This window comes from Cyprinodon variegatus, unplaced genomic scaffold (genome assembly GCF_000732505.1).
Source record: "Cyprinodon variegatus isolate N-32 unplaced genomic scaffold, C_variegatus-1.0 Scaffold181, whole genome shotgun sequence".
In the NCBI taxonomy this organism is placed as follows: domain Eukaryota; kingdom Metazoa; phylum Chordata; class Actinopteri; order Cyprinodontiformes; family Cyprinodontidae; genus Cyprinodon; species Cyprinodon variegatus.
In genome coordinates this window covers 172,332-188,378 of record NW_015150634.1, presented here as the reverse complement: position 1 = coordinate 188,378, position 16,047 = coordinate 172,332, and the positions used below count along the sequence as shown (strand labels likewise).

Genomic DNA, 16,047 nt, shown 5'->3' with positions numbered 1-16,047 from the left:
CAGTCCTCCTCATCAGTCTCTCCCTCTCCGCCATCATCAATATTTTGAAGCATTTCTAAATCCCTGTTTGCGGTTAGATTTCTACTGAAAGCCATTTTCCGTTATTAGCCAACGGCAGCAACGGTACCGAATGTCAATCAACTGTGGGAAGAATTTAAAAAGCAACTAATAGAGCCGTCAAAACGATGGCTGTGGGAGATCAAGGTAGAATTAACATAAATAATTTCTTAAATTTTTATTTTATAAAAAAAAAAAAACAATGTGAAATGAAGGAAATATAGAAATCGGAAAAGTCAGTTAACATGAGCAACATATGATTAATGTAACTAAAGTTCTTTCCCTTTAAAATCTCAGAACCGTCAAAATGACGGCCTTGGGAGTTCTAGTGTTAATCTGTGGATTAATGATCAAAATAATCCCAATTAAGAGGGTTCTGCTCTCTACCTTTCTGGTAGTACTTTGAGTTGTGCGTCCAGCGGAAGCCTGTGCACAGGCCGAAGTCCGTCAGCTTGATGTGACCGTCCAAGTCGATGAGGATGTTGTCTGGTTTGATGTCGCGGTGGATGAAACCCATCTTGTGGACGCTCTCAATGGCCAACGTGAGCTCGGCCACGTAGAAGCGCGCCAGGGTTTCTGGGAAGACGCCCATCCGGATCAGAAGGCTCATCATGTCTCCCCCGGGGATATAATCCATGACGAAGTAGAGGCTGTCGCGGTCCTGGAAGGAGTAGTAGAGACGCACCACCCACTCGTTGTCCGCCTCAGCTAGGATGTCCCGCTCCGCCTTCACATGGGCCACCTGAAAACCAGACAGCCGCTGACAGTTAGCAAAATCCTTCACCTGAAGGACGGAGGAGGAAAACGGCAAATGCTTTAAATCACCTGGTTACGGTTGAGGACATCTTTCTTGCGCAGCGTTTTCATGGCGTAAAGTGCACCGGTGTCGACTTTTCGTGTAAGGCACACTTCACCGAAGGCGCCGATGCCCAGGGTCTTGATCTTTATAAACATTGACTTGTCCATTTTGGCCCGACGTAGCCTGTTGTAGTTGGACTCCTTTTGGTTCAGCATCTTCCTCATCTGCTCCTGCTCTGCCTCCGACAGCCCAGCCTAGCCACAAACGGAACCATTAGAGATTAAAACAGTTTTCCAAACCTTCATTTCTTTGGATGTTTTAGATTTTACATTTAGTAAAAATAAAAAGAGAGAGAAAGCGTTGCTTCACCTTGGACATCTCCTGCTCCAGCTGCAGCCTCCGGTTCAGTTTCTGCTGGTAGGTCTTCATCACATTCTCGATATGCTGCTCCATGTAGAACTTGAAGGCGAAGGGAGAGTAGGTTTTGATGCGGGACTCTCTCTTCTCCTCATCTCGCCCGTTCTTCCTGAGGGGAACGGGCGACGTCTGGATCTGCTTCTTGTCTTTTACTGCTTTTTCTCCCTTCCCCATCTTGGGCTTCTCTTTAACCTGCTGGCTGTCCTCATTCTTCCCGCTGCTCCCGCTACCGCCACTGCCGGCCCGTGCGCCTCTGGCAGCGGGATTGTTGAGGTCTGGACCGCTGGCTCCGGCTCCTTCCAGAACCCCTGGATCCCCCGCTGCTCCGGGCATGAGCAGATTCTTTGGGTAAGGTGGGGGAGGGCAGCGGGGCTCCTGGGCAGGCTCCAATGGGTAGGTCTCCTCCGGCATGTAGGGCAGGGGTTCTGCTGCATCCTGAGCCTGAGCTGTCATCCAGCCAGGATGGCACGGGCCCACCGCCGTTTTGGGCTCAGGCCTCATCACTCGGATACTTTTGACTGGCTGTTGGATGGGGGGGGATGTTACAGCTGTGATGGTGTTAGGGGGGCCCAACGAGGACTCCTGCTTCCCGGCTGCAGGAGGCACAGCCATCGGCGGTCTAACACCATTTGGAGCAGAACGACTGTTGAAGGAATTTGTTCTGCTGGGGACACGTACCTCCCCCCTAAACGGGCCCTGGGGCTGACGGGCCGCTGGATTCCCTTCAGCACCCGGCGGGCCGGCCCAGTGGTGCTCGTACAGGTCCAGGTTGAGGCTGGCTCTGGAGGGTGTCATCAGGTCTGGGTATTCGGGGGCCATGGGTGGCACTCCGCCCGGGGAACGAGACATCATGTGGACCTGGTGGGACGTGGGGCTCGCCTGGCGGGGATGAGAGTGAGACGTAAGGTACAGATTGGCCGGGTATCCTCCGCCTCCTGACCCGTTCTGGGCCATGGCCCCCTTTCCCTGCATGTTGACGTAATTGTCAGGGGGCCCCATAGGGGGTGGTTGCATCTTGTTCTGGAAAGAGGGGGTCCTCTTGACCCCATAGCCTGCGGGTTCCATCATGTGCTGCCTAGCGTGACCGTAGTCGTAGTGCGGACCTGGGACAGGTCCCCCTGGTGGCTGCGGCTGGAGCTGCAGCGGCTGCCCAGGGACGTTGTAGCTCATCATGGGCCCATGCTGCTCCATGCTGCTGGGGTAGGCCTTCTGTGGGGCGCCCGGTGGGTACATGGCGCTGCCTGGGTTGCTTTGGGTAGGCATCACTGGCGGATAGCTGCCGATACTGGGAGGTCGCCCCATGGGGTTGGCCATGGCAGCGCCCTGAGCTGCACTCGATGGGGGAATCATGTAGTTCATAACAGGAGAAGCCCCCATATAGGCTCTGGTCATGTCACTCTCTGGGCCATAACCTGCCGCCCCGTCATACATCGGAGCCCCCATCTGGTGGTATGGAGGCATGGCGCCTCCCTCACCCGAAACCTCTAATGTGGGACGGTGGTCCATGGTGTTCGGCACGCCAGCTTTTCCTGTAGCAGCAGACAAATTGCACAAATCAATCCCGTTTTTTTTCTTTTTTTCAATTAACTGATACAGTGAAAACAAACGACTGGTCAGAGTTGCCGTTTCCGTACCGGGTGACGTCTGCTTAATGACCCGGACGATGAGCTCGGTGCGCGGGTCCAGGTAACCCATTTTACTGATGTACTCCAAGGCTGCTTCAATATTTCTGCTTCCAGTTTGCTTCAGCGCCCGCACTGCCATTTCCTGTGAAATGTTCACACAAAAATCAGTCTTGGAGCAACAAGTCAAACATTTTAACAAAAAACACACACAAAAAAAAAACAACAAAGTGACACACTGAAACTCAAATATTTCCAGGTTTTCTGGACATAAAGATACAATACTTCAGATAGTTCAAGTTTTGCTTCAAATTTCTTACTGTTAGAAGTGAGTCATTTTTTCCCCCCAAGGTCGCCGCTTTCTTTGTTGATGACTTGATGCATTTAATTCTGCAACATTTTAACATGTGGCACTAAACCGAGTTTGGCTGCCCTACAACTTATGTTTTTGTTGAAGCTTCAACTTCTGGATGAGCGTAAAAGCTGAAAACCTGCAGATCAGACATTTAAAATATCCCTGAGACGCCAGAAAAAACATTTGTGGAAGCAAACTGATTTCTATGCAATGTCATACACCGTCATTCTTTTCCTTATCAAGTTCATCAGTTTCATGATGACAAACACAAACATCATGCTTTTTAATGCTCTTTTAAAGCTCTTAGAAATAATTTTAATGCCACCAAAAAGCACCCGTCGACAGGCTGCAGCCATGTCCCGAATTCCTCCTTTTCCAGCCACTTTTGTTGAAATTAGCATTTTCCCCATTCTCTAGCTTTTTCTTGAACTCAAGCTTCTTTTGCAAACATACAGCTTTCTATGTACTACCTGGAGAAGATCTGTGCAAATATATAGTGATATCATATGTCTGAGAAAATTGTTTTTATAAACATTTGTTGTTGTTTTTTGAACGAAAGCATTTTTAATGCCACAATAACCATATTTAATGAATTTTAATGCCAATTAAGGCCTTCATTTGAAAAATAATAATATAATAACTTTTAATGACCAGTGGAAACCCTGAAATATTAGTCAGCAGCACTACAACTTAAAAAAAAAAAAAAGAAATCTTGGATCCTTCAGTAGCTGCTTTGAAAGGCAGAAAATAAGTTGGTGTTATTTATAAGCCTCAACAAAAAGTTTCTGATTGTATTAAACTTGTGGAAGTTGATCTTCCAAAGTTCTTTTTTCTGTGTACTAAAGTATTTTTCTTTTCAATATTAAATAAAAAACATTAACATTTTTCCTAGTAAACAGCAGCTCTATTCAGCTTGAAATCAAAACAAAAAATATACATCTTAAAGCCCCCTCCCTTTGTTTCTTCACCTTTTAAACCCTTTTTGAGTGTTTTGAGTTTCAATGACTGGAATTTCTACATAAAAAGAATCTTTAAATGTTTGAAATGATGAGGATTATCTACATAGTGATGCTTTCATGTCTCTTTAACAACAGTAAACAAACAGAGAGGCAGAGTGTGAGACGGCAGGAAATGTTTGACCACACCCAGGTGAGGAAATCCCCTCAAATGGCATATGATCTCACAGCAGGCACATTTCAACGAAGACTCCTGCCCGGCTGCTGTGAAACAACCAAAAAAAAAACCAACAAAAAACTGGCTCTGGTTCCCCTGCTGGCCGCGGTCAGAACAGCAGCTCCTCAAACAAGATTGATAAATAAACATATGCCTTAAAATACATTTTCTATAGTAGAATTGCAAGGAGAATGTCGAGGAAAATAACTGGCACAATGAAGAAATGAGACTATCCCCGCCCCAGACTTTCTACTATTCCTGAGCCCGACTGCCAGCCTGAGATGGTCAGCAGGAAACTAAAGCAAATATAAACCATTTTAAAGCAGCAAATGTACGGATAGTCAGCTCAGGAAGCCAGGAAATGCCAAGGCCGAGCTTTCTCTAGGCTTCCTATAAAGTGTTAGCAGGACAGGGTCCATCATTATGCTGCATGACCCCTCCCCACACCTTTAAATCTCAAAGCCCAGCTCTGGCCGTGTACCCACACAGCAGTGTTTATACTCGGCTTCCTGTGTGTTCATGCATGTGTGTGTGTGAGCTGCATTCCTGCGTGGACCGAGGAGAGCGCTGGCTGCCAGAGCCGCCCTACAGTCACATTTTGTCCTTTCCCTCCGTGTTTTTAGCCACGTTCCTCTTCTCTCTGTGGCGATCTGTTTCAAAGGTTAAAGAGACCAAACAAGAGTCTCTGGACTTTTTTTATATTTTCTGAAAAGGCAGTGATTGCAGGAAATGCTTACTTCGATATGGGCTTTAATCTACAATAAGAAACTGAGAAGGGATCTGAGAAACACCGCGTAGATGGGGGGGATGTCGTACTAATAAAACATGACCAATTATCCAGGTCAGAGTCATTCAAAAAAAGTAAAAAAAGAACAATCCCCCGGACTTTGCTTCCAAGTCTGAAGAGGTTTCTCTTCCCATCCAGGAAGCTTTTTCAATTCAAAATGTCAGAAATAGCATTGAGTCTTGTTTTGGAGGGTTTTTTTAAGCCCAAAATAGGCTTTGGTTTTAGTCCACTCTATAAAGCCACAAACTCAACACTATTTCTGATATTTTTAATTGGAAAAAGCTTCCTGGAGGGGAAGCGAAACATCTTCAAACTAGAAAACAAAGTCCAGACGATCGTTTTTTTAACTTTTTTTGGCATGATCAATATACTTTTTCATTCTGCAAAAGCAGGATACAACAACTACAATCAACAGTATGAAAATCTAAATTTAACATTAACTATTTTAGGGCATATTGCTGCAGCTGTCAGGACATTAATAACTGTGTTAAACCAAGTTATATAAGGATGAGGATAAGGACCTCACCTAACTAAACTCTTTAAGAAAAGAATGTTAACCTAACGATACTAGCCGTAACTAGGAAGATAACAGTACTGTCTCAAGCGGCAGGATTTCCTGAAAAACAGTTACTCAGGTTGGTTCCTCCCTCGAAATGGGTTCACAGAAACATCCACACTGCAAAAACCATCGATAAATGAGTAAAAATCTCTTCAGATAAGTGTATTTACCCTAATTTGAGTAGGTTATTAAGATGATCTGGCAATGGAAGGAGTATTTTTACTGTTAAAATTACATATCATGCACTTTAAATAAAACTGTTTTTTTTCTTTATTTTTTTAAAGAAAGATTGACTTACATTTCAATATTTTGCAGTGCACACGTGAGGAGGAGAGAATCTACAGGGCCATGAAAAGTTGGAGAGCAGAGATACAGCATAAGCTCATGGTTGTGACATATTGGGGCCTTCTGGCTTTAAATCAGCACCCACAGAAACTTCAAAATTCATACAGAGAGGAGTTTGTGTATTTTTAATAAGAAATGCTGGTATGAGCATTTATTATACATGTGAACTTTTGGCTGAATCCTGACTTCATCAAAGGGGTCATTTCATTTCTTCAGTCTGGTCTTTAGTCGGGGTGAAGAAAAAAATCGATTTGAGCTCAAATCGCGTTTCTAACATTTAAAGATTCAGAATTGATTCTCATTTTCTTTAAAAACAATTTTTTTGTGTGGATGTGCCTTATCAGGCACCGTGGTGTTTGGCGAAACCAATGAGCAGCGTGAGCTATGCACAGGCATGCAAGCGTTAGACTAGCAGGCTACAGAGTGGTGTGTAGTGTTGTGTGAGCTACTGTGTTTGTTGCCGCTAAAGTAAAAAGAAATTCAACCGCCTCAACATTCTTTAAAAGCAACCATTTGGAAACACTTTGGATTATACCTTCAACCCAGCCCGGGTAAGAAAGGGCTTGACATGACTCATGTGATTTGCAGAGACTGCAACGGTAAAGCTTCGGGATTTCGGGAGTACGTACTTCAAACCCCAGTTCTCATCTCGAAAGACACAGTTGTTGGTAGAATTGGATAAATCCAAGACATGTCTTTCAGTGAGTTGTTCCCAATGCCACTAAAACCCGATTGTTCCTGGGTTTAAATGAAGGGGGTGTTGTAGAAATGGAGTAGTGACTGAGTTTTAGGGGCTTTTAGTTATTGATAGCAATGTCAGATTCTGTTACACAATAGAATAAACAGTTAAACCTAAAAGGGTTTAAAAGGTTGGAGCGAGGTTAGAGACTGAGGGGGAGCAAAAACTTGTAAACAAAAGTGGAAGTTTGGGAACCAATGCATCAGCGCACTTGAGCGCATTAATCCATTCGCTATCCATTGTTAATGTTTAGTTTAATTTGCTACTATTTTTGTTTGTTTAAATTGATATTTGACTGACTTTCTTTAACATTTTCTAGAATGGATGATACCTTGTGGCCCAAATACTTCTGGGTTATAAACTAATCAACATGGCCGTGTTCTCTCAGGGTTTGGACGCGGCAGAAGTTAAATAAAAGTTTCACAATCTTTAGACGCTTTATCTCCATAATCTGTGTTTAATCAGGTCCAGCCCCCTCCCCAGCCGGCTCCACCTCCCAGCTCATTGTGGAGATCGTCATGGCGACAGATGTGTCTGCTTGAATTCCTTGGAGCAGGAAGCAAGAGTTCAGGCCGTCTCCATCTGGATCTCTTCTTTCTCTCTCACATTTGAAAATACCCGGGCCACATTTACACCTTCGTGACGGCGGTCTGAGAGCAACGAAACGCCAAGTTCTCCCAAACGCCAAACACCAGGCTGCAACCTCTACACAATCCCTGGACTGCAGTCTTTGAAAAACATGTTCCCAGCGTTCTGGATATTGGCCTTCGTACTGACCCAGTTCAGACACACATTCCAGCTCTGGACCCAGGAAATCAAAGCCACTTGCAGGCCAATCAGGAGTCCAGATGGGATGCACTAGGAGGTACGGTCTCTCTGCCTCTCTTCCTTGTTATTGTGGCCAGCAGCCCAAACATGTGCAGAGAGATGTTTAAAGTATTACATGTTATTATAGGGAGAGCCACCCACCCCAGCCATGTCCTGTTGGCCTCATTGTTGCATAAAAGCTCCACAATCTCTGTTAAATCATTCGCTGAATGCCTTTAAATGCTGAGTGGGAACCAAATTCCTACCGGGGCGACAGTTCATCCTGCAAAGGCAGCTAGAGGTCCATAAGGTTACAGCTCTGAATGTTGACAGGAGGTGTTAAAAAAAAGTGATCAAAAGCACCCCCCTCCCCTCACTTCCTGTATTTCCTTGTCATCTTGCCGTTTGGGATCCCAACCCTACCCTCTACACCCCCCAAAAAACATTTCCTCCATAAAAAAAAAAAAAAAGAGGATTATGCAACATGTCACACTGGTATATAATCTGCAGCTGGATCTGTAGGAAAGCTGATAGCAGCTGATTGGAACTCGGCTGAAAAATGAGGAACCATCTTAAGAGGATGTGTCAAAAACATTTGCGACTCTGTTATAAACCATCAAATCACGCTGGAGATCCGGTACCAATGAAAAGCGGTCAACAATTTACCTCAGAGAAACACAAATCTGTCTGTTTGGAAATATTTATAGTCTGATTAAAAACAAACTAAACCAGTAAACTAAAAGACTAAAACTGAACACTAAGGGGAAAAAGTTAAATGTAAGCTGAAAACATTAATCAGAGTAATCAATTACAGAAATAATCAACTAATACTCAACAAAATATACACTAAAAATGTTTTAAACATTAAATACAAACAACTTTTCCAAAGGATCAACTTTTTTTCATAATAAAATATAAATATTTACATGTATATGTTTGTATATTTGACATTTTGCCAGCTGCAACTCATTCAAATGTGTAATAAAAGTGTTTTTTTCTACATCTCATATGTTTAAAATGAAAGATTTAATCTAAAACAATAGAGACTTAGTTTGCTCTAAAATAATCACTGACTTTGTTGCTTATCCATCATTTTCAGTCGTGTGTAAAAAAGTTTACAGGTTGCAATTCCTCTGCTGCTGACTGACCCCCCCCATTGCAGGCACCATATGAATGGAGCAGATCAAGGCCGGCTCAGTCGGTCCAAACAGGAAGGGGATATTCAATGGCAGCAGGGAGGAACAGTTCCTCCTGCTCCAGTCCAGTCACCACCCAACATGTCGCCTCTCCTCCTCTTCCTCTGTCTCTAGACCGTCTCTCAGACTCCACCGATGGGTGTTTGACTCTGTTTTTTCCTGTAGACCTGTGTCTCTCAGATTGTTTTTTTGTCAGTTGCTCAAAAAAAGGAATAAATAGGTTTGATTGAAATCCTTTGTACTGAAAGGATTTTGAAAATGGCATTAATGCAGTCAGGGTATCACAGGCCCTAACACTGGCCTATCCATAGCAAAATATGTATTAAATTATTCTACTCCTGGGTACTGTTGTTTTTTTTGCAAAATGTGCAGTAGGCTGTTGCAAAATGTCTGTTTCTTTTAGAGCAATAAACTGGGGTTGTAACTATTAATTATTTTCAAATGATGTATAGACTTTTTTAAATTGATTTCCTTAAATATTTGTTTTTTTTTTTTTGTGGAGATTTTTGTTCCTCTTTTCTGCACCCACAAACCAGCACCCAAAAAAAGGAAACCAGGCTAAACCTAACCAGGCATCTGCTGGTTCCACGTGTTGAAACATTTTGGAAACGTATCGTTTCTGAACTGCTAAGCTGTTCATTTATTCCCTTGGCTTGCTTTTTTACCGAGATACCTTTTTCAATCATGCTTCATGAAATAAAATAACCCAGCACTGCTGGTCAGCTGGCAGAATTTACATGTTTTATAAAAGGAAATTTAAAAAATCTTAATCTTCTCATTTTTCTTTTTTTTATTGATTTTAGATATATTTTTTTATTTTTATCTTTTTTTTATTTTAGATTTTAATTTTTGGCTTTTTTTCCAGACTTTTCTAGGTTTACAAATTGAATTCTCTGCTAACTGTGTTTCAGTGATTGCATTTTCTTCACTTAAGCCAATGCCAACGCTCGCTCTTTAGGCGCATTTTGACCAATAAAAATCTTTTTGCTGACATCCATGGAGACAAATAGAAATGAATCTACGCACATCCATCCAAAGGTAAGCCCACCCCTAAAACTGAAAACAATGTGATCTGCAAAAACAAATAAAATAAAAAAGGAGAAAAAAAAGCTATTTGGAACATTTTGTTTCTTTATCATTGACCCTGGACCTGCGACCCCCCTCCCTCTCTCCCTTTGGCCAGTGAACCAGTGGGCCGGTCTGTATGTCAATTTTTCGGAGCGTGACAAAAGTACAGGCCAGAACCAAATAAGTCAACATCCCTGAGTTTACGTCAACTCAGTGTTTCGCTTGAATTCGCCCGTTTTATGGTGGAAGTTTGGAATTGTGAGATTTGCAGAGAAAGGAGGTGGAAAGGAGAATTTGAACTTCTCTGTACGTCCATTTCACCCACTGAACTATCGTTATTCATCTGACAATGTAAACTCGGCTTTGCATTCTATGACCCCTTTAAAGCTTCCGTCCAATCGCAGATTATAATGAGTAAAATTAAAAACGTCATAAAAGCTCACAAGTAGATTTTTCTGAGTTTGGCAGAGAACAATTTAGGTTTGTAAAAAGAACAATGTGGAAGTTAAGTTTAAAAAAACTAAGTCTGATACTTTAGAGCTCAGAAGAAGAAAAACCTTCAAGATGTCCAGAGAAAAACTAGGCCACTATAGAAGCCAAAATAGGAGCGAAAGGAACGGTCAAAACGAAATCCTGCTCTAGGCTGTGATTCAGCAAAGATATGCATCAACTTCTGAGGATTTTTTGCAGCCTTCATAAGGGTCGATTTCAGACCATGAAGCCAGAAGAAGCTACACAACCAACCTTCAAGGATCCCCGTCATTGTACTACTGCCTCAAATCTACTGCTAATCAAGCACGACATCCAGGTGACAATTAATAGGAAACATGTAATTTTCAATGCACTGTGAGCTGGTGCAGAGCATCTTTACATCATTTAGTACAAAAGAAATTTTTTTTTATTTCCTATATGAAAGTACCGGATTTAAAAACAACAGATCCACAGATGTGGACATAAAGACTCAGAGCAAAGGTCCCACAATCAGAAAACAAACAGAACGTCTCTGTGTGTGATAATCTGCAGACATTTAGCCCGCTCCTCTTCTTCTGTGCTGCCTTTCTGTGACAGGCTTGAGTGGGGGCATTTTTCACATACCAACGCTCAATCACAAGGATTTTTAGCCACAGATGCCCCAGATCTCAACAGGACTAACAGCATTTTCCTGGGACAGTCTCAGCTCAGTTCCCCCTCAATCAAGTTTAAATTTCTACATTTCCAAAGGAGAAAATGCTACAAAAAAATAAACAAAAAACTAATAAATACAGTATACATAGAGTAATAGAAACTAGAATGTTGCCTAGCTTGTGCATGCCAAACATCCCCTTTAACAAAATCTCACCTGATATGTGACCATTTAAACACTGGTTACGTAACATGAGTGCTAATGGGGTGCGCTTTTATTGTACTTTGAAGAAACATCTGAGAGGATATGATCCAAGTCATCGAAACACAGCCTCTAGTTTGAGAAAAAGGTCCAATGATTTTTCTATGTTTAGACATAACCATGGAATCCACAAAGAAGCTCCAAAAATATTCACTGAAATATAAGAGATACAGAGTGTCTGAGGTATTTTGGCTGCTGCAGGCCCCCTTAGATGTTATCTAGTTAGCAAAAAGTTGCTTCAGTTCTGCTAACCACACAGAAAGTTCATAAGGCGTTATCATTTACTGGCTTGGATATTTTGGTCTTGAGTTTAGATCTGAATCATTTTAACAAGCTTTATTTTTAAGAAGTGAGAATTTTAAACAAATGGAGCTAATAAAAGCGCTTTCTTTTAATGAAAGATTAAAGAAAAAAGAATTGTGACATTCTTTGAAGACTTCTTTTTAAACCATTCTATAATTTAAAGATCATATCTGCAATGTTTCATTTTAAATTATCAACTTAAAAAAAAAAATACATCTAGACAAAGTTGTGTTCATTTGACTAAAGATATAAAGTGAGGGAGAGACATGCAGCAAAGAACCACAGGTTGGTATCAAACCCAGGTCGGTCAAGGACCTCTGTACATGGGTCGTGTGCGCTAACCTCTGCTACACAGATACCGAGCACGCCCATTAATAACCGTTTAATAAACTGTGATGTTTCCAAAACATAAACATTTATCTCAGGTTATGCTGCAAACGTCAATAAAGTCTACTGCAGAGGGAAAAGTAGGTCAAATCTCAGGCGTTGCCAGATTCTAGAGGTGAAAACTGGCATCTTCTCTACTCTATATTTCTCAGTTTCAAACCAAAAGTAGGAAGGAAGGGGGCTCGGGTGTGCTAATGCTGTTAACCGTTAGCATTAGCACACCTTGAATCAGCTGGCGAACGCTACAGAACGAGAGTAGTAGTGTGAGAATGCACCACTTACTGTCTGGGAGGATGTTTATTTGCAGTTATCACCTCCTATAGGGTCCTATAACTTCAGCCAAATGAACCTCAAGCCACAAAAAAACAACTTTCCCTGAATTCTGTTTTAATTTGTGTTTCCGTTTGATGCTCTGCTGATTTCTTCTTTTTCCTTTTTCTCACTTTGATGTGTTTTAAACACTTTTTCACCCAGTATGTTTAAAACCTAGAGAATCCCAGAGTCAGTCTGCCGCCAAACATTCAGCCTTCCTGTTATCCATTGAGTTTCTCATTCTCTTTGACAGCCAAAGCGGAGGGTTGGCCTTGTGGGTTAGAGCAGTGCGCAGGGAATGGGCCAAATGCAGAGAGTGAATTTCCCCGTAGTGGGACAATAAAGGGATTTACATTATTTTTACATAAATTAAAGAACTGCACGTGTTTTAATATCATGGGAGATATCACCTTGAGATAATCTACCCTTTTGATGATAAAGGTCGGCTTTCAGTCTCCTCTCTAAGAGCAAGCTGTCTAAAATTTGTTGTCATAGCAACCTAGCATTGTTCACATATGGGAGGAGACTGGATGGTTTTAATGGTTGAAGTCAACCGAGCTGAAGTCAGTCTGAATGGTAGCGGGTATATGCTATATACCTGATGAAAAGCTTCAACAAAGGGCAGTACTATAGGAATGTTGTTGTGTTAAATTGTTCAGCAGTTTTCCTGTGTGGTTACATAAACGCGTCAGGCTTACCTGGTCGCAGCCAGCGTTGACGAGCTCCTGCAGCATCTGCTTGTTCACCTCTCCAGCCTCCCCAGACTCGTTGGCGAAGGGCATGAGGGACCGGCGGATCTCCCGCAGGGCGTTCTGGTAGTTGTTAAACTTCTGCGGCGGCCGGAGCTGCTGCTGTCGGTTGGAGGTGTCCTTGCCGCTCTTGGAGTCGGCGGCCCGGCTCCCCTCGGACCTGGAGCTGCCGCCGTGCAGGGCCTGGCTCACCAGCTTGGCCGGCTGCTTCAGACCCTCCTTGATCTCTTGAAGCCTCTGCCGCGTGTTGCCCACATACGGGGCAGCCGGGAATGTCTTGGGCCTCATGGCCTCAGCGCCCGGAGGAGGCACCTACTCTAAAAAAGGGAGTGGGGGAGACTACCACACACTTCTGGCACTCACTCCACTGCAGCCTCTCCACCCAGTTGACCTAAATAGATAGAGAGCTCCAGGAGCTCAGATCAGATTTAGATGTCCTTCTGTCGTTTCTGTACAACTTTGTGTTTCTAATTCCTAGCGGGGCAGAGGGAGGTGATCCTGGATACTACAGGCCTTCCATGGTGTGAGCCTCAAGGCTCAGGTTGCAGCTTATTCCAGGAAATGCAGCCACTGGAATGAGCAATATGGAGCCAAACCATGATGCCAACCTGCGCCTGTGGAGGAGAAGATGCGGTGAGAACGTGCAGACTAGAACAAACTGCAAAATAGAGCCAAACAAAAGGATGCAGCAATTTCAACTGAGAGGGGAACGTATTGGGCCTCATGGCCTCTGACAAAAAACACAACAAAAACAGACTGAAGTGAAAGAACATCATGTAGTGCCGTGAAGATGAGGTCATGTGGGCCGAAAGCATCGCTGACAGCCAGAGAATGTCACATCTCCCACATGGGACTGGTTGGGGGGTGTCGTTACATGGAAACCAGCAAGTTCCTTTCTATATCAGCGGGGCTTAAGTGCATACCTTGTGCATAATTCAGGAATGTCCGCGGTCATAAAATCTCAACCTTAGCAGCAGTTGCACAACTGCAGCCGCAGTAACTGCATTCCTCTGCAGCGCGGTCATCGGTGAACACCCCTGTGAGAGTACGGAGCTCCAGCCGGGGGTCACAGCTATTCAGCGGCCTTCCCCACGATGGGCCCCTCTGGATGTAATCCTCTGCAGCGTTTACAGACATCTTACACCACCTGACAGTCTAATCTGGGGAAACATACTCCAAATTCTGCCATGACAGTGTTACTCCTTCAGAGCAGTTCAGTTGACATGAGGAAGGGCTGCACGTGTTTCTGTACGGGGCTGCGGGTGAGCAAAGCGGTTGAACACTTAGAGTTTGAGACTGTGTTAGACTATTACTGCATAAAATAAAAAAATATTCTATCAACATTCAGGTTTTAACAATTTATTATGTAAATAACAGGAGGGAAAAAACTCTCTAAACCAAATTTGCTTAATTGCATCAAATATCTTAAGGGATAAAAACTGCATCTGCTCGGGACAGCCAACGTTTAAATCTAGAAATATTACTCAAACTGTGTAAGACGTCGGTGGAAGAATTATGATAAAGTTCAGTTCTTCTCCCAGTGGAACTGTCGAGCACATTTGGATACAAATCCATAGGGGCCTGGATGTTAACAATGTTATAAATGCAACCCTTGTGTTAAGAAAGTGAAGTCTGGTTGTGAAACCCACCGGTTTAAAGACTAGAACGATTTCTCATCATGTCAGTAGTCAGATATTGCCCAGAAATGTGCCACAAGTTATTTTTTTAGATAAAAAAAAAGCATGTATTAATCCTGTAACTTCCTAAAGTACATTTAAACAAATCGAAGTTGGGGTGTTTTTATACAGTTGATTCTGTTTGTTGAATGTAGATCTTACTTTGTGAGAAAAAAAAAAAAAAAAAAAAACTGAAAAATTGTGCATTTAATTCTTGACTAAAAACAAAAAATACCGTAATCACTAATATATGGTCATAAAAGTATTACAAAAAACTAATACACTATCACAATATTTTATTTGACAATATTTGTATCGGCTTAAAATACAGCTGAATGGATGTTAAAATGTAAATAAATTAATAGGCAATCATCCATTATACTGTTATACTTTTATATAATGAGGTATGCTGAGTTGATTGAAGTTTGTCAATAGAAAATATATCATTCCATGCCAACATGATGACGACGTTTGAGCTGCTGATTCTGTGGATGTGAACCACGGCTTGTGACGTCCAGGACAAAAACTGAAAAACATTTTTGGTTTTCCCCACAGACTAATCTGAATGACTTTATCAAGTTCAGGTGGGATCAGAAGGAGTTTTACTTCCAGTTGTAAAATCAGCAAATGCATAATTGATCATCTCACCTGTCTGCTGAGGTCTGCTGAGTAAACTTTTTGCACAACCTCCAAAAAAAGTTAAAAACTTTTCCCAGAGACCGCGAAGCGCTGAGAGAGACTCTGCAGCAAACAAGTGCATCAGACTGGAGCTTATACAACATTAGGCCTCCGATAAAGGAAGAAGGAGCATTACTCTCAGCTGTTAGTCCACTATCAATGACGCAATAAACAACAGAGGCAGCCATCTTGACCGGTTTCAATCCAGAGCCGGTTTGAATCATTCAGTTGACTCATATGTAACTCATCGGGCAGAGGAACAAACCTACAGTGTAACACGGTGGTGGGTGTGTGATGCTCTACGGCTGACAGACAGCTGTAGGACAACCAGGAAATCTAGTCTCTTTACCAAAAACACCTGAAGAACAACATCCAGCAATCAATCCTTCACTTAAGGCTCACTTTGGTTCTACTGTAGCAGGACTTTTCACCTGCAGGTCCAACTCTCAAAATGAAAAACAATCAGCTGCCTTGTCAAAGTCCAGATTTGGATCCAATAGAGATGTTGTGACCTTAAAGAGCAAAGCTGAACATTAAAGCTTAAGTGTGTAATTTTCAGCGACATCTAACGTCCAGACTGCGACCGCAGCAACATGAACATCTCCCCCCCACCGCTTCTCCCCCCCAACAGTAC

At 42.8% G+C, this 16,047-nt stretch overlaps 1 protein-coding gene across 1 annotated transcript in view; it reads right to left on the bottom strand.

Moving 5' to 3' along the window:
• The window catches only part of lats2 (large tumor suppressor kinase 2), a 29,003-nt gene that overhangs the window by 4,384 nt on the left and 8,572 nt on the right, over window positions 1–16,047 (bottom strand). Inside the window, exons 2-6 of the mRNA XM_015378912.1 lie at window positions 13,009–13,673; window positions 2,908–3,040; window positions 1,226–2,802; window positions 883–1,110; window positions 445–799 (exon numbers count right to left, since the gene is read on the bottom strand). Coding sequence (XP_015234398.1) covers window positions 445–799; window positions 883–1,110; window positions 1,226–2,802; window positions 2,908–3,040; window positions 13,009–13,347 — 2,632 coding nt within the window. The 5' untranslated portion in view covers window positions 13,348–13,673. The remainder of the gene's footprint in view (window positions 1–444; window positions 800–882; window positions 1,111–1,225; window positions 2,803–2,907; window positions 3,041–13,008; window positions 13,674–16,047) is intronic.